This window comes from Adiantum capillus-veneris, chromosome 11, assembly GCF_014529385.1.
Source record: "Adiantum capillus-veneris isolate H3 chromosome 11, ASM1452938v2, whole genome shotgun sequence".
In the NCBI taxonomy this organism is placed as follows: domain Eukaryota; kingdom Viridiplantae; phylum Streptophyta; class Polypodiopsida; order Polypodiales; family Pteridaceae; genus Adiantum; species Adiantum capillus-veneris.
In genome coordinates this window covers 12242643-12261766 of record NC_140941.1, presented here as the reverse complement: position 1 = coordinate 12261766, position 19124 = coordinate 12242643, and the positions used below count along the sequence as shown (strand labels likewise).

The 19124-nt window shown below is 46.2% G+C and overlaps 1 protein-coding gene across 2 annotated transcripts in view; it reads right to left on the bottom strand.

Annotated features, from left to right (window-relative positions):
- LOC147446894 (callose synthase 10-like) overlaps nucleotides 1–19124 on the bottom strand; it is a 260133-nt gene that overhangs the window by 118817 nt on the left and 122192 nt on the right. For both annotated transcript variants that reach the window (XM_086522840.1, XM_086522839.1), the window contains exons 13-15: nucleotides 1711–1818; nucleotides 1510–1609; nucleotides 1314–1437 (exon numbers count right to left, since the gene is read on the bottom strand). In XM_086522840.1, the coding sequence (XP_086378966.1) occupies nucleotides 1314–1437; nucleotides 1510–1609; nucleotides 1711–1818 (332 nt within the window). The remainder of the gene's footprint in view (nucleotides 1–1313; nucleotides 1438–1509; nucleotides 1610–1710; nucleotides 1819–19124) is intronic.

Below are 19124 nucleotides of genomic sequence, written 5' to 3'. Positions count from 1 at the left end.
AGGCCATGCAATTAAGACGAGGCTGACATCTTTGCATATAGTCTCCCCCCATGGCTAGCTGTGTTGAGACTACTCAAGGCCAATCTAGCTAGCGTAGTGATGACCTTGAAGGTCCCCATTGTTCTATTAAGTACCTCAACCACAACCGGTATATCTCCCAATTCCACTATAACAACCTCATGTGGCATTGCTGCCTTACATCGGATCGTCCTAGTGATCATAGTGACTAATGGTCTCTCCATCCATTCCATACAGACTATGGTGGTGAAGACTAGGTCCCCAAATCTATATGCCCGACTAATATGTGGATGTCACCAATGTATCAAACAACCATAGCTTAGTGTGGGGCTCTTCAAATTGTACCAGTCAGCACATCCACTCTACCCGTGCTGCCTGTCTCATAGAGAAAGAGGATCATGTGAAAATGACTTTGATATTTGTAGGACTCCATCACTTCTTCACCGTAAGTGAATATTGGTGCCAATGCCCTCATTCACTGTAATCTGGTGTGTTAAAGATTATCACCTTGGTCTCGCCAAGTGTTGCAGCATTGCTCTCATGCCAGGGGTTCTCTTTGTGCAGTTGCAAAACAAAATTTGTTTACCACGTATCAGTCTTTAAAGGGTTATTCTGGATTTTGACCCTCCCTTGCCTATTCATGAACCACACAAAGCTCATTTTTTGGCATCAAAGGGTATTGATCGAGTGGTTGATATTCTACACACGCATGACAATGTCATGTCTTTTCACTTTCTTGCAGGAACTTATGGATTGGGCCATCCTGTTTATCCAATCTGGCAAGATATGGACCAGCTCTTTGAGTTAACATAGTTTTACGTTGATCGATATTTCAAAAACAACCTGGTGGGTGGGTCGGTGGGCGTGTTTGGGTGTGCTTAGAGCTTGTTTATAATTTTGCATTTGTGCCAAGGTACAAGGCTGGCTTTGATACTTCCATCCTTTGCCAGGGCTATTCTGCATTTTGGAGCTTTTGGCTGATGCAATACATAAATGTTTTGACAGCCTACCTTTCGCTCTTCTTATGTGCATGTTGCACTTTCTCCAAGCATTTTTTCATGTGATTGTTAGAAATTGGACAAGACTGATGATTGATGCCTCAATCCATTATTTATAGTTTTCACAATATAGATGACTTCATAAAAAACTTCATTTATACCATGGTCATCAAACCTCACAACTTAATCCTCATTAGGGTGTACCTAGATCTGCCCCATGCCAATCAATAGGACAATATGATTTTAAAAACAATTAGAACATAGGAAAAGTGTGCAAGTGCATTGGAACACTCTTACCAGTATAAATATCCAATCCCACAGCTGGATCCTCCATAAAACAAAGATTGTATAATAATGCGGGCAAGAGCATCACCTCGAGAGACTACATGCACTCCCATCATCATCACAATGTCCAACACAGCTGCAACATTATTAAAATGAATTAGCGCACCTTAAATAGATAATATAGCCCAAGAAATATCTTGCACCTTACATTCAATCAACTTCATTGCAAAAAAAGTTGGTCCAAGGCTTAATAGAATCTTTAAAGTTGTTAGGTTGATTTGTTGGGTAAATGCAAGCGCACTCATGCCCTGAAGACACATGGAGTATGAACAAAAAATATCAAATGCAGACAATGATATAGAAAACCAAGAAATATCAATTATTTATCATGTTTCAAAAGGATGCTTACTTGAAGCATCAAAACTAGTAGAATCCACACTCGAACAAAACTATGATAGAGATGTAAAAAGGTACGGTGCTCCACAAATGAAACTTTTTTTGACCTTCGACATTTTCCCTGGAAATGCAAGGTATTCCACATCTCTCTCTCTCTCTCTCTCTCTCTCTCTCTCTCTCTCTCTCTCTCTCTCTCTCTCTCTCTCTCTCTCTCTCTCAGACGAGCGTGACCTCTCCTGAGATGAAGGCGAGCCTCAGGCGAAGGCGAGCAGCCTGAGACGAGGGCGACCTCTCTTGAGACGAAGGCGAGCTTGAAGCGAGGGCGAAGGCGAGCTACCTACCGAGGGCGAAGGCGAGCTACCTACCAAGGGCGAGGGTGAGCTACCTACCAAGGGTGAGGGCGAGAAGAGCCAAGGGCGACGACGAGCCAGCCAGGACGAGTCAGCCAGGGAGAAGGCAGCCAGCCAAGGCGAGGGAGAGGGCAGAGACCAGCCAGGTCGAGCCAGGGCGAGGGCGAGGGCGAGGGCGAGGGCGAAGACGAGACCAGCCAGGGTGAGGTCGAGGACGAGAGCAGTCAGCTAGGACGAGGGCGAGGGCTTGGTGACCAGGGCGAGGCCAACCAAGGCGAAGACGAGACCTCTGCTGGTGAGGGCCTTGACTCAGTGCTCGCTTTGTTCTTCTCTCTCGGATGGACCAACCAGCCGAGGATGGTGATGCAAGTGGCTTCACCACCCCACAAAAAATGAAAGCGACATTCAAGCGGAGGAACACACATAGTATACTCTCGCCAAGCTCTCTGCGGGCAGGGAAAACCGTCAGAGTCCAAGATGATTGAATGATGGAGAGGGTTCAAGTGATGATTAAATCGGAGCTCAGCTTTATGAGAGATGACATCAGGAAAGAGATGTACGCAAACACAGAGAGTTATAAGAATTCTATGTATGCAGATATGAGGACAGAATTGGATAAAGCGATGCTTGGTAAGCATGATGAGATGTATCTATCTGTGAAAGGGGAGATGCAGGCTCTAATGCGGGCAGAAGTGAATGTAATGGAATGTATTATGCAGAAAAAGTTGGATGAGGCAATTGCAAGCTTTGAATCTTGGAAAAGTGCATAAAGGAAAAAGATGCAGTGATTGAAGAGCTTAAAGGGGAACTTGCAGCTTGCAAAATTATGCCCAAAACGGAGGGGGGAAATCAGCCCTCAATGTTAAAGGAGCTCAAAGAAATTAAGGAGCAGGTGAAAACTCTGCACGAAGCGGAAGAACAAAACTCGAAAGAGGCTTCCTCGTGGGCAGAGCGCCTTTTTAAAACACAGGAGAAAGTTGACAAAGCAAAAAAATGGATTGAAGGTGCAAAGAAAGGGAAGGCCCGAATGCCAGAAGCCGCACAAACTTCTACCATCATCAATATGACCATTGAGGAGGAACAGAAGAGGAGGACTAGAGCCCTCCATGTGCGTATTACTGGTATCAAAGACACCGAAAATGTAGAAGACGAAGTGAAGGAACTCCTGTAGCGCATGGGCATCCTAGAACCTATGCACACAGGTGCCTGGAGAGTAGGAAAGAAGGAAGTGGATGAGAAGGGAAACGTCAAAGAGAGAGGACTTATTTTGCGTTTCCTGACTTTGGAAACAAGGAAGGAATTCCTGAAGAAGAGACCAGCACTTAAGAAAACTGGAATATTTATGGGGGATGACCTTACTTTAGCACAAATAGCACATATGCAAGAGTTGATGCCAGAAATCAAGGCAGCAAGGGAGAAGGGAAAAATTGCCTTTTATAGAGGAAGGGAAGTAGTGGTTTTGGAAAGATGCACAACATGACGGTGCGAGACATATGGGACCACACTCCGGATGGCGGCATGGAATTGTAATGGATCATATAGGCTCGATGTGGGTGCCTTTGAGGATAGCTTCAGAGATAGAGACATTGTCTTTTACTCAGAGACACATCAGAAATCTGGACAGTTGATGCCAAGTGTGACTAGTTATTTATGGGAGACAGCTTGTCGACCAGACGCTAGATCCCAGCATGGGAGTCGAAGTTCAGGAGGGGTAGCAATCCTATTCAAGGAGGAGTTGCAGCCGCTATTACAAATTGTCCGGAGAGATGATCAGGCGAGATACATGTGGGTGAGACTGAGAGCTGAGACAGGCAGATTCTTATACATTGCTATATGTTACTTTCCCACTAGCCATCAGTCTATACCTCACCTAGAGGGCAATCCCCTTTCTCTATACTTGATGATGACATATGGGAGTTCTCTAGAGATGGAGATATCATTCTCTTGGGAAACTTTAATGCCAGGATGGCCAACTCCCAAACGGTATTTTATGATACCTCGGAGGAGATGCTTAGAGAGATGGATATATCGGAGATGGGGCTTGGCAGACAGTCACAGGATAGAGAACACACAGAGTATAGGAGATATCTCATGGAGATGACGACTACGCATGGTTTGGCCATACTTAATGGTCTAGAGATTTTTCCTTCGTCTGGGGGATTCACATGCTTTCCACACAGACATGGGGCCAGTACAGTGGACTATGTCATGACTTCACCGAGTTTCATCTCTAATATTCACGATCTCAGTGTGGGTCCTAGACCTGTTGGAGTAGCAGTGGACCATGCTCTCTTGACTTTTTCAGTCTCTTTCCAGTATAGTGCCTCTCAGACACCACGGAGGATTGCACACACACGGTATACTTTTACACCAGAGACGGACTCAGTTTATGTGGAGGAGATTTACAGATGGATGTGGGCAGCCGAGCCTGTATATACCGTGGAGGAGATCACCACTTTATTGACGGAGATCTTGCATGGGGCAGCAACAGAGGCATACCCACACACTCAACCAGATCAGAGAAGACATTCTGGGAACATGCCTTAGAATAGTTGGTATGATGAGGAGTGTAGAGAGATGAGAGTTCATATTCAGAGCGAGCTTATACTTGGAGTCATTACATATAGACAATCTCGGATTGCCCTTCGGCGTTTAGTGCGACGCAAGAAGCGGGCCTTTTTAGCCAAGATGGAACGTGATTTGTATCAGCTCTTTTTGAGTCGAGATTGAGGTGAGGCCTGTCGTCTCTTCCATGAGCACTCACCTCCTCCAGTGATTACTTCTCCAGAGATTTGGGGTCAGTATGCAGCATCATTATATACAGTACCTGGGCAACCACCATTACCATACCCTCTAGAGCCATGTCCAGCCACTAGTACCTTCTTTACCACTGAGATGGTGAAGAACGCCATTGACAGGATGAGGACTAGGAGAGCATATGATCATGGTGGTTTGGTGGCAGAGCACTTGATACATGCTAGAGATTTACTGTCAGAGGTTCTTGCGCGGTTGTTTAACCGTGTCATGTGTGAGGGACTACCCGAGTCCTGGAGATTATCTACTATTGTACCTCTCTTCAAGGCCGGGAACCCCACGGTGCCAGGGAACTACCGTACTATTATGATAGGGCACACATTGGCATGGTTGTATGCATCCATTCCTGAACAGCAACTGAGTAAATGGGCAGAAAATGAGGGCATACGAGCAGCAGGATGGGCTGGATTCAGGAGGGGTTTCTTCAGTTTGGACCATATTCTTACACTCAGAGCCATTATTGAGGAGGGTCGGGCACATGGGAGACGGATGTATTGTTGCTTTGTGGACTTCCGCAAAGCATTTGACACAGTGCCGAGGGCCAGATTGATGCACAGGCTACTGAAGCTGGGAATACCCACAGAGATCATATGGGGGATCATGGCTTTATACAGCTCAGTGACTAGCCAGGTACACACTCTTGAGGGGATTTCTGATATTCTTCATTCCACTATTGGAGTGAAACAGGGGTGTCCTTTGTCCCCTACACTTTTTGGTATGTATGTAAATGAGGTCTATGACTACATTGACAGAGAAGGTGACAGAGGCGCTCAGCTAGCAGGGACATGGATCCCTTTATTATTATATGCTAATGATATTGTGTTGTTATCAGAGTCGCCAGAGGGCATGCAGAGACAGTTGGATGCATTGCACAACTTTGCAGAGGATAGTGGACTGTCTGTGAACCTTGGTAAAACCAAGGTTATGGTGTTTAACACCACACCACAGTCGGTCAAGAGATCGGCACCTACACTCGTATATGGTCAGGACACTGTGGAGTACACAGATGAATATACATATCTGGGGGTGGTACTCACGAGACCGAGGTTTACTCTGAGGAGAGCAGTAGAGACTAGACTGTCCAGAGCCTATGCGGCATTGGGAGGGCTAGAGAGGATGTGTTCGCAGGTTCAGTTTCAAGAACCACGAACAAAGCTATGGCTCTTTGATACTTTGGTTGCTTCAACTATGCTTTATGAGGTCCAGGTTTGGGGACCATCTGTGAATCATGACAGTTGGAAGAACATGGAGAGACCCTTCGTATTAATGATATCCCGGATGATTAGAGCCAAGGCCTCCGTACCACATGCGATTATTCGAGCGGAGGTAGCCGCCCCTCCTATAGAGATTGGGGCTCTTACCAGATCAGTGTCCTTAATGCACAGTCTATGGATACACATAGAGGCAGATATACTAGATTGGCTCTTGAGTCCTTTAGACAGTTAGCGATGCAGGGAGATGCATCATGTTGGTATGAGCAGATGACCTTATGGTTTCAGAGGCATGGTCTCAGCATGGATAGATTGCCTCCCTTTCAGTATTCACTGAATGCACCCTCACTGCCAGTCACACGGACGGAGATCACTGGACTCATTCGTCAGGATCTTATACAGTTGGACACCAGGAGGACATGGGTAGAGCCGATGCAGGAGTTGGGCACGAAGATGGCTTTCTGTTGGGGTTAAGGCCTATGTGCCTTGACCGGTCGCCTAGGTCATGGGCGCCCGCCCACTGTTACCCTATACTTAAAGGGAGTATACTGTATAGGGGGAGCTGCCACTTCACAGTCTCCCCACCTATATCTGTGTGTCGTGTGTCTCCTCTCTCTCTCAATCTCCGTCTGTGGTGCTCCCTGATCCCCTTCAATTGGTATCAGAGCGACAGGTGTGAGAGCGTAGATGGACGGCTTTGCGATGAACTTGTCGGCTATGGCGGAGAGGTCACAGATCCGAGCAAAGAAATAGAGGAGGCTTGTGGATAGCCATACAGAGGCTTGCAGGAGAGCTCTCAGGAGCTTCCTAGTGCTCACAAATCAGTCCACAGTTCCTCTACAGATCAGCCCACTGTGTACAGCATTTTCCCTCTTCTCGGCAAGCTTTGCAACGGCTACATCGGCGACAGATTGGAGCTTGGAGCTTCCATAGACATGGAAGCATCGTGAGATTGATACATTCAGCTCACGCATCGAGGTGGGAAGTGAGTTTGAGCCTTTCTATGAGCTCAAAGAAGCACAGAAGAAAGTCGTTTAGTTTTTGACAGTTTGACAGCAGTCCATTGTTTTGCTCATAACTTGAGCTACAAAGCTCCGATTCCAAAACTTTTTGGTTCAAAACGGAGCTGGCTTCAAGCTCTACGACTTTGTAGAAGGAATCATTTTCTGATTCGGAGTGCAGGTGGGTCTAAAATTAAAAACACAAAGACTGTTTTTCATGACAGTTTTGGGCTCTGTTGTTTTCTTTGCTGCAGACAGCTTACCCTTGCACACTGCAAGTAGCAGGCACATATGAGGTGTTACAAGATCGAGTTTGACTCCCAGTTACAGGTTGAGTCTAGTACTCCCACAGGTGTTGCCAATTGCACTTGAGTGGTTCTTCTGCAGTGTTGTGGCTTGCATACATGGTCTTTGAGCGGGTAATGCTCTATGTATGCTTATGTGGTGAGCACTAGATCTTGTGAGCAACTGCAGAAGGTTGGTTGCGGATGATATGTATGGTCATCTGTGGTACTCTTTGTGAGCATTTGTTGGACACAGGTTTCTAGAGCTTATGCATGTATGTTGACTGTAGTTTGATGTGCATTGATTGCTCATTGTATTGAGCTTGCAGGACAATGGTTATTTTGTGTCGAAACTCCGGCGAAATTTTCCCAGGAGTTTTATGCGCATCGTTTATGCAATCTAGGTAGAGATTGCGGGTTGCACTCAGCATTTGCGTGCGGTGTTCTCTGCAGGTGGGAGATTTGTGCGTGTGTATGCATCGATACCGCACAGTGTGGGCTTGGTGATTAGCTCACAGATTGTAGTGTGATACTAGAGCAGGCGAGGCTTGTATTGACATTGCGGGAGCTCTATTTTGGAGTGTGTCTCACAGGTTTTACATTGTGTTTCTGGCCATATTTGTAGACAGTTTCCAAGTGTTGTTGGTGAGGTGGTTTTGCTTTCTAGTTTGCTACATTGTGCTCATGGCAGAGACAAGTGATCGCTCAGATTATGATCTCTCTGTAATGTGCATGTTTGATGGGTCAGACTTTGCAGCATGGAGAGAGTGTATGCTTGATGCATTGACACAGCAGGGGTTGCATCGACCATTGAGTGGTGATGCAGGTAGACCTTCAAACATGTCTGACGATCAGTGGCAGGAGCTAGAGGAGATGGCACTATCTACACTCTCTTTGCACCTTGCGGAAATTGTATATGCTCTTGTTATGTATGAGACTACTTCGAGAGCACTTTGGCGTAGATTACATGATATGTATGATAGATCTGAGTCATCACGGACTCGTGTGAGACATGTACATTCACGAGCACGCCGACAGGTGACATGTTGGGATTGTGGTCATTCTGGACACGTTAGACGGCGCTGTTTTCGTCGTATGCGACATCGTAGGAGACATGGCAGTCTCAGAGATGTATGTAGTGATGCCATGGACTCAGTTGCTTTGACAGTTGAGACAGATGTAGTGTCGGAGTATACTAGTGACGGGGATGTCACTTTTACCTCGAGCTATGCACGAGATGCTATACATGTGGATAGTGCACTCCCTTCACAGTGGTTGCTAGACGCAGATGCTATGTTTCATGTCACGTCGCATCGTGAATGGTTTTGTAGCTATTCTAGCAGGATGCTTGGCAGTGTACGTTTGACCGATGGATCGGTGCATGCGATAGCAGGTGCAGGAGATGTGAGACTGTCATTACCGAGTGGTGCATCTTACTTGTTACGACATGTGCGCTATGTACCAGATTTGACAGTGAGTTTGATCTCGATTGGTCAGCTTAGAGATTGTGGATGTCAGATTTCGCTACGAGAGCGAGATTTTGTGATGCATTTGGGTTCTCTAGTGATTGCGAGAGGTGCCAGGAGTGGTACAGGTTACCCATTGCATGTGGATCACGGGAGAGACGGTGTTGTCTCTGTGATCATGCAGCCAAGTAGAGAGCGAGAGAGCAGGCGAGTCTCTTTTGCTTGTGGGTTGCAGGATGCTTTGCATGGAATGCAGAGCAGTGACCTTGTTGTGCAGGTTGCGTCTACAGATGCACAGGTAGAGCGGGACAGCTCTAGTGAGTCACAGCAGGATGAGTCATCACAGGTGATGACAGAGATAACTCACATGGATGCTGAGATGTCAGCTATTGTGGAGTCATTTCTTGATATGCTTATGCTAGAGCTTGATGCAGATTCAGGACAGATGGATACTCTTGGTACACATGCGATATGTGGTGGGCACGAGGAGTCACTCCAGAGCTCGGAGTCAGAGTGTCATGGTCTCTATGATAGGGGACAAGATTTCCATGAGTTGAGTTCTGAGTTGGAAGTGGCAGAGGTTGCCAGGGTTGCACCAACGTTTGGTGTCCTCATGTACGAGATGCTGATCTCTAGGCCCGACATAGCAACTGCAGTGGGAGCATTTGCAGCAGGGTTGATTAGTTGTTCGATGACTGATCTCGACATAGAGCATAGGGGAGGTTTGCAGGTATTGGACCGATACTTGCAGGAGTGCATGAGCTCTTGTAGACTCTTTGCAGAGCTTGGAGCTAGCTCTGTGTGGCTTCCGCAGCGGGATGTTTGTCTATCAGTAGAGCCGAATGCACTAGCTCATCGAGAGTCAGTGGGCATAGGTTGAGAGAATATCTCACCTTTTATTAGTTCTGCACTAGTAGATCTTGCTTAAAGGCACATTGGCCTTTAAGTGGGAGGTTGTTGGGGTTAAGGCCTAAGTGCCTTGACCAGTCGCCCAGGTCATGGGCGCCCGCCCACTGTTACCCTATACTTATAGTGAGTATACTGTATAGGGGGAGCTGCCACTTCACAGTCTCCCCACCCATATCTGTGTGTCGTGTGTCTCCTTCTCTCTCTCTCAATCTCCGTCTGTGGTGCTCCCCAATCCCCTTCACTTTCTACAAAGAACATCTTCTCCAACTTTCGGGAGATGGGTTTGTGACTTGTCCGAGCTACATGGACACTCATTTGTCTCATGGTCTGCGATGTGCTATTGGTCAGATTCGCACATCCTCACACCAGCTGGAGATTGAGACGGGTAGATTCAGAGGGATACCACCGGACTCTAGGATATGCCAACTATGCGGTAGAGAGCCAGAGACAGAACTACACTACATATGCCACTGCACTGTATTATGAGATACGAGGGCGCTTCCATTGCTTATTCAGGGAGGGTTTTGGACCCCTAAATAGAGTCATGAGGTATCAGGATCAGAGATGCCTTGGCTTATATCTACTTGAGCTACACCGACATTGAGATAGTCTGCTGAGGAGACATGGAGTACGACAGTCACAGAGACAGATCACAGATTTCTTTGGATCGAGGGAGCCCGGAGACCAACCACCACCACAGGGTTGTACCCGCATTCATACCAGAGGCACCCTCATTGACAGGGCAACTGAGCTCGGGAGATCGAGACGACCACGACCGAGACACAGGACCACACTCCATCGACAGAGACTCCAGCAGAGGATCAGAGGCATCCTAGCACGACACCCAGATTGTCATTGAGGGCCTATTCTACATTTTCACATTTCAGATTTCACATTTCACACTTCATTTTCAATTTTCATTTTTTACATTCAGTACTTTTTGTACTTGCACTTCATACATTGTATTAGATTCACCACTTTGTATCTGATGGTCTCATAGGTCATTTTGGCCTTTTGAAGACGTTAATATATCATTTCATTTCTCTCTCTCCACTTAGGAGAGGAGCTTCACAGCATCGAGGAGACTACAACAGAGGAATTCGAGCCATACCATCTCGACATCCAGAGTACATATGAGGATGGATCCATCACCCATTGTATCTTTCTCTTGTATTGGGCAGCTATTGTATCAGTGATAACACATACCCCACACAGTTCGAGCTAGTAGCACTTCTAGATTCATTTTAGTATTTCTGTTTTTGTACTCAGACACAGTACTAGATTCATAAGTTTGTAACGAATTGGTCTCATAGGTCATTTTGGCCTTTTGAAGACGTTAACACCACATTGTAACTTTCTGGTCTCATAGGTCACTTTGGCCATTTGAAGACGTTAACATAACATTTCATTTCATTTCATCTCTCTCTCTCTCTCTCTCTCTCTCTCTCTCTCTCTCTCTCTCTCTCTCTCTCTCTCTCTCTCTCTCTCTCTCTCTCTCTCTCTCTCTCTCTCTCTACATATATATATATATATATGTATATATAATATATATATATATATATATATACAAAAACTTCGGCAAGTTCCTCAACAAACAAAGATTTTCCAAAAAATCTCCCAGATCTCTCTCATTCTTAGGGATTTCTTAAGTGCGCAGGTCATGCAGGGCTCCCCTGAGCGCGCAGGGCGTGCAAGGGCTTTGTTGAGCGCGTAGGGGGAGAAGGTCGTACAGGGCTCTGCCGAGCGCGCAGGGGGAGTAGGTCATGCACGCAGGTTGTGCAGGGCTGTAAAAACGCAGGGAAAGAAAGTCACAAAGGGCTGCATCTCTACAACAGCAAGCGCGTTAGCAGGAGGGCAAAGCTGCAGGTTGCGAGCTCGCGCAAGGTAGAGCAGTGGTGCAGCTCACGAGGTCGCACAAGGACAAAGGAGGTCGCCGGAAACAAGTTGCACATAAGAGCTAGGGTTTGCAGCCCATTGCTCTCCCCTATACAACGTAGGAAGATAGTGCTCTTGATGGTGATGGTAGTTATTAGTCTATGATCTACCCTCGGCCTTTCTGCTCACCCCCCGTCAGAGAGTTACACAGCAGCAGAGGAACATGGCAGAAAAGGCAAGATGAAAGCAGAACTGGTTCCGAATTGCATGGGTACTAACCCAAGCCTGATTGATGAAAGTACAGAACTTTGCCAAGCTTGGGGCAAGGTGAAAGATCAAGAAGCCCTAATTTTCTTTGATGGAGGAGCCAAGGCCAACTTCATTTCACCCGAATTGGCGATGCGGCTCGAGATTACACCCGATAGGATGGGACCACCAGCAAAGGCAGCTCTAGCGGCACCCGGACGGGACATAGCTATTAAACCTGTCATTGGCAAGCTTCGGCTGCATTGTCAGGGGTATTTGGGGCAGGAGGACTTTTACATAATGCCCTTGGAAGGTTGTGGCGTCGTCCTAAGAGTCCCTTGGAACCATAAGAACAACGCCGTGGTCGATTATCAGGCAAAGGAAGCAACATTGACGAACGAAAAGGGCCGAAAAATTGTACTTGATGTAAAACTGAAAGAGCGAGTTTGTCCCTATCGTATCAGCTTCGGCCATTTCCAAATTAATGAAATCCAGTCTATTTGTTTACTCAATCTACTTGAAAGAGTTAAATGATGAACACAGAATGAACATGTCCGAATTTGATAGAGAACGCCAAGATTTTCTCCACACTCATGCCGATTGCTTCTCTGAGGACCTGCAAGACGAGTTGCCCCCATCTCGACCTGAGGATCATACCATTGATTTGATACCTGGAAGCACACCACCGAACCGGCCATGTTATCGTGTTAGCCGAGCCCACAATGAAGAGATAATGAACCAAGTGAAAGACCTTCTCGAAAAGGGTCTTATCCAGCCGAGTACTTCACCAACTGCTCTCCGGTGTTGTTGGTTTTAAAGAAAGATGGATTGGAGAATGTGTTTTGATTGCAGCTATTAATAAAATCATCATCAAGAATAGATTTTCAATTCCAAGGATCGATGATATTCTTGGCCGACTACAGGGATCCTCTTGTTTCAGCAGGATTGATTTGAAAAGCAGATATCATCACATCCGAATCGCGTCGAGAGATGTCTATAAGACAGCCTTTCGGACGAGCTTCGGTTTGTATGAATTTTTGGTGATGCCTTTTGGCCCTACCAATGCTCCAATGATTTTCAACCGAATGATGGATAGGATTTTCAGAGAGTATAGATCATTTGTCGGCACTTTCTTTGATGAAATTATAGTCTTCTCAAAGGATGAAGCAAAACATAGACACCATTTGCTGAAGGTCTTTCAGGCATTGCGAGATCACAAGTTAGTTATTAATGCCAAAAAGAGTGAATTTTTCTTGCCGGAGATACACTTTTTTGGACATATCGTCTCAGCAGCAGGAGCACAGATGGACCCGGCCAAGATTGAGACTATACGTGATTGGCCCGATTTGAAGAATGTTCATAAGGTCAGAAGCTTCTTCGGTTTATGTTCTTACTACCGGCGGTTCATTTGAAAGTTTGCAGAGGTAGCTTCCCCTTTGCACACTCTGACACAAAAAGGAGTCCCTTTCTCGTGAGGACCCATAGAGGTGACTGCCTTTCAGACACTGAAAGAGAAATTGACTACTGGACTCGTAATGACTTTGCCGGATTTGTAGAAGTCAATTGAAGTATATTGTGATGCTTGTGGTCGTAGTCTAGCAGCAGTCTTAATACAAGAAGTCCATGTGATTGCCTATGAAACCCGATTGTTTTCAAGGCCGGAATTGATAGCACAGATCTATGAGAAAGAGCTCTTGGCAGTGATCCATGCTCTTACTCAGTGGCAACATTACTTCGTCGGAGCCTATTTGACGGTCTTCACTGATCATCAGAGTTTACGCTACTTCTTGTCCTAGAAGCAACTTTCAGAAAAGTAGATGCGGTGGACTAACATTTTGTCACAGTTTCACTTCCAGATTGTCCATGTTCAGGGACAGAAGAACTTGGCGGCAGATGCTTTGCTCAGAAGCCGCTAGTCTTGGCTATTTCCACGATTCATCATACAAGCTTCAAGGACATGGTTGATCAGTATGCCACAGATCCCGATTTTTTTAGATGTATTCACTAAAATACAGAATGGGGAGGTAGTAGCGCGATAATCCATACGGGATGGCTACTTGATGAAGAAAACGATGTTGTGTGTTACACAGCCGTTGAGGGAAAAGGTTTTGATTGAGTATCATTGTCCACCTTTTACGGGTCACTGCGGCATTGACACCACCTTGAAAGGTGTGGAGTGTTACTTCTTTTGGCCGAGACTCAAGAAGGATGTGGACGACTTTGTAAGCAGTTGCTTGGTATGCCAAACGGTCAAGTTTGACAGACATAAAGCACAGCGATTGTTACAGCCTTTACCCATTCCCCCCCGTCCCTGGGAAAGTATTGCTATGGATTTCATTTTTGATCTCTCGAAGACACTGAGTGGGCATGATGGCATTTGGACTGTCATCAATAGATTTAGCAAGCAAGCTCACTTCATGCCAGTGAAGAAAACAATCAAGCCACATCATTTAGCGCGACTGTTCATTGCACAGATTTTCAGATTACATGGCATGCCTGAGACAATAGTCTCTAACAGAGATACGAGTTTGTTTTGGAAGGCTATTTGGGAGAACATTGCCACACGGTTGTAGTTCTCGTCATCATTCCACCCGTAGATAGATGGGCAATCTGAGATTGCAAATTCGGTTGTATTGGATTTATTGAAGTCCTACATTTCTGATTAGAAGACTCAATGGGAAAAAATTTTGCCCTTGGTGGAATTTGTCTACAATAACACATTTCTTTTGTTGCCCCCCTTTCATGTTGCCCGGAAACCCATTGTCCTCTCCCTTCAACAAGGCAAGAGCAGTGTTGGAAACTTCCATAAGTTGAGTGAGGGTAGCCACTCTATTCTTTGTACAGTAATCTCGAAGCCCTTTAGGCAACCCACAACAATACTTCTCAATCTGCTCTGTCAAAGGCACAAACATGTAGGAGGTTACTGAGAGCAATGCTTTACAAAACCTCCGACTATACTCCTGTAGGTTCTTGCAACCAGCCGCAATGAGTTGGTGCCAATCTATCATGTCGTCGGCTTCAAATTCATTTAACAGCCACACAGATGCAAAATTTGCTTGAAGTATATCCATGAGGCAGGTGCCTGTCCTTGCATCGATAATGTCGTCCACCATGTAAGCGCATTGTCTCTCAAACAAGTGGCAACTTTCCTGACCTTAGAGGCCTCTGTAAAATTCCCTCCTGAATATGTTGTATCAATCTGTTGGAGGAAAGTAAGACCCTTTGCCTTATCCTCAAAGCCTCTGAAAGTGCTAAACTTTACAGCTGCACCACCTTCTTTGTAAGCTTTTGGCTTTTCCAATGACCCCAAATTGTCATAGCGAATTGTCTGCAACATGGGCATTTTAATTGGGGTCATCCGCATTCCTTAACTATTGACTTTCGTGTCATAAGTGCCTATCTGGCTGTTGTCCAGAAAAACCAGCCATGCCAAAATTGCCATGTGGCACCCCAAGCTGGCCCTGATTGCTCTAAAAGCCTTGATGTATGCCGATATTACCATACATGGGTTTCGCATCATGCCTTGCATACCCCCAAACACTATTCCTAGCATGTATTGTTGGTTTCCAGTCGCATAACCAGCCATACTTTGAAACACAGATCCACCTCCGAAACACCCAAGATATACCGTGGGTGGTGGATAAACCTAATGCATTGCCTGGAAACTGGTTCCCTGTCCATTTAATGCAACATGTGGACTCTGAAAGGTGGCAGGCTGAACTGGCAAAACCTATGGAATTGGCACCCTAACCACCAGCTCATGGACGGAAGGAACCTGTCTTAGAGCCCCTGACTGCGCAACGTGCGAGTGCTCCCCATCTTGCTGAGATGCATGAAGTACGCCTCATCGCGCTGTACTCGTTGCGTGGGTTGCCTTGTTTGTTGTGGCACTGGTGGCGCTTGCAAAAACTCCATAAACCTTGGGTTTTGCACAAGTCGAGAAAACACATTCACAGCGGCAACCAACTGAGTCCTGAACACATATCTTCAAGTTGCCCACTCATAAAGCCCTACACTGGTGGAGCATTCACATCAACAAGAGGTACAAACAAACGTGGCCGTGAACTCTCGCCAACCTCAAACACTGTAGGAATTGCCTCTTTGTCCTGTGAAGAGGAACCCTCTTCCATGATGCCTTTCCCTTTGTCAGCCATAGTGTAATCCCGCGTTCCTATACTCTGTGTCTTCGCCGCAAACCAACCGAGGCTCACTTCTTGAGGAAAAAGTGGTTCAATCCCGGCAACGGAACCATGAAACCGGCCCGTAGGGCGGTAGACTTTGGCCTTCACCCGAAACCTTACTTTAGACTTTAGGACACAGAGAAACTCTGCAAATAAAAACGTATAAAGGGAAATGACACTGCAAATACACATGGCCTGGAAGCTAGAGCGCTACCAAGCAGACACAGACACCTGTTGGCCCCAAAGACTAGCACCCCTTTCAGTATTTCTTTGTTCTTAATGCAAAGAAACAATCCGATCACTTTCACTTAACTCCCACCAAGTTGTGCGGACCTGTCCGTGGCTGTAATCGCAAGTTTTTGACCCAATCTCGCCCACAAAACGACGCAAAATCCCTGTAGGTCAAAGTACACGCCTAGGACGCTTTCCCCCGCATTCTGGAAGCTTTATGGTGAGCCACAGGTCAATTTCAGTGTGCTGTAATTTTTTGTTTTGCCACTGTTAGGTGCCTACAGCCCTCCCAAGGCCTTTCAGAGGCTCCCCTAGCAATTCCCTACAGTTTAGGTGCAAAACCCTAAACCTGCAAAACAACAAAGCAAGCTATAATTCTCAGTTTTGGACCGTTTCGAGCGGAGCGAGCACGCCTACGAGTGTCTCAGGTGCTCCCGCACGCAATGGAACAATTCCCCTTCAATTCGGACGAGTTTTCACCCAAGAAAACTCTTTGATTTCGTAATCCCTCGCGATGGAATTGTGCGTACCTGTGGGGGATTAGCAATTAGCTAATTTGGTTCCTGTTCGAAAGGCTATTGCCTTGGCAAACGCCCATAAACCCTCAGAACTGTACATGGTCAACTGAGTAGCCCATCTAATGGGGCATTACTATATGTGCCAAAGGGGAGAGAGAGATACGCGAGAGCAAGTCATCGCGTTGCATGAGACAACGGAGAAGGCAAGCTTTTTAATAAAGTTGTGATCACTTGCACCCACTACTCACCCACACACTGTAAAGCACTTGTGGAGTAAAAATCAGCCTTCTCTGGAAATGGGCGCCCCCTCTAGCTGTGCTTTTGGCAAATTGCTGCAGAGCCGCCATGTGACCAGTTTGCCTCTTCAGAGTTAATTCCTAGTACCCACCGACTTATAAGTGTAGTGAGGGGGCCTAAATGACATGCCCTGCTTCTTGAGATGGTCATATTGGTTCAAATGGTACCAAGTCTTCTCTTCTTTTCATACATGTACTCGTCTGAGTCAGAATTGTCAGAGGACGAGGTGTCCTCTTGAGAACTGTCAAAATGCTTCCGATGCTTCCGAGATTTCTTGTGGGATCTGATCTTCTTTGTTTTCCTCTTGGCTTCTTGCTCGTCTTGCTCTTCTGAGCCTTTCTCCGCTTCCGATGCTTCTTGTCCTCCTCGTCACAGGAGTCAGAGGAAGAGAACCTCTCCAAGCTATGAGAAGGCGATGATGAACTGGGATCATTCTCAAAGCGGACATGCTTCTTGGATTTGCTAGTTGCCTTGCAAGCAGATTTCCGACCCAAATAGCCAGGATAGTCTGCTGGTTGACTCCTCTTTCAAAAGCTCTTCGTAGTCTTCATCAGTTTATTGGCATGTTGCTCAATAGCATTGTCAAATTTATCTTGTGAGTACAGCTTTTGCTTGTATGCACCCAGCTTTGCTTTCTGTCTCATGGCCGACTTGAGAGGTGACAGGATGGCAGCACGCCATCATGAATGGATATCGTCAAGTGGGTGATTCTTCAAAAACCTTGCATGTTGTGGATCCTTGCAGTACTTGAGCATCTGGTTAGCACATGTGTCAACCTGCAGTTAACGTTGAAACTCCATCCTGTCGAACTCACTCGGCGGGAGTCGCTGCCTGAATCCATGTGTGCCACAGGAAAAGGGATCGGATCCTTCGTAGTAGAAGAATTGTCTAAGCTCTGATACCACTATGATAACCTTGGACACTCCAAGGCAAAGATCTACCACAACACACGTGCGAAAACTGCAAAAAACTGAATAACTTTGATAGAAGTGGGGGGGGGGGGGGGGGGGAGATCGACATGGCGCAGCGGAGTTTGGAGCCAAGATGCACTCGTCGCAAAGATTGGCCCCTTATGGTGTTTCTTTTTTATTGCTTCACATAGGTACAATGTCCGAGGGTCCTCTCTTTGGCAATGCTCCCAAGCTAATCTGCCAAGAGTGAGGCCCTCGCTCTGTATTTAAAGGCGTATAGCCAAAGCATACAATGAAAAGCTCTTGTTCAAAAAGCGCTAGGTCCCAAAAGCTTGCGCCCTCTGGGCTGCTTTCGGAAAAGGCGGACTGTTCATATTGCCACGTCAACAGCCGTTGCAAATTGTAGGCCAGTCCATACAATGCCGCCATGTCATCCTCTTTTAAGCAAGTTGTGCCCCAGCTTTATTTTTAAGGGTCTAGGCTCCTCCACTGGATTCTGGTAAGTTGGTAGGGTTAGGTTTTTAACCCAAACCCCCATTGGGCCACTTGGCCAAAATCTATAAGTTTGTGTGGGGTGTGGTTTTCAACTCTAACTCCCAAATGTCCTCTCGGCCAAACATCTTCAAGTTTGGGCATGCCACGTCATCGGTTTGTGATTTATTTTTTTATCAAATTTTTTTTTTTTTTTTTGGGGGGGGTGGGGTTGGTTTGGGGTGTTAGCACTTGGGTTGTCACTATGTTGTGTAAATTGCAATGGCATGCATGGACTCTCAATGGTTTTGGACATCAAGACCACACACCAAATTGCGAGGTGGAAACATTGGATAAGAGATTTTAAGAGGAGTACAGAAAGGGGGTCGTGCTAGTGGGAGACATGAAGGCGACCCTAGTCTATGAGGTGTTGTCCACATACATATTTCCCTCTATAGTTGGTTAGTGACCATGAGCTCATTACCTCCTCCATGGCTATGGCATAGACCATGCCAGCATCAATACAGCGTACAAGTTTCCCAAAAAAATATAGTGAGGAAATCTTCTACATCATCCTTGAACATGGAAAAGGTATTTTGAACAAACAACTCATTGTACCCCTAACTTCAAGCTAATTTCTCTCTTTTTTGAACAATAAGGCC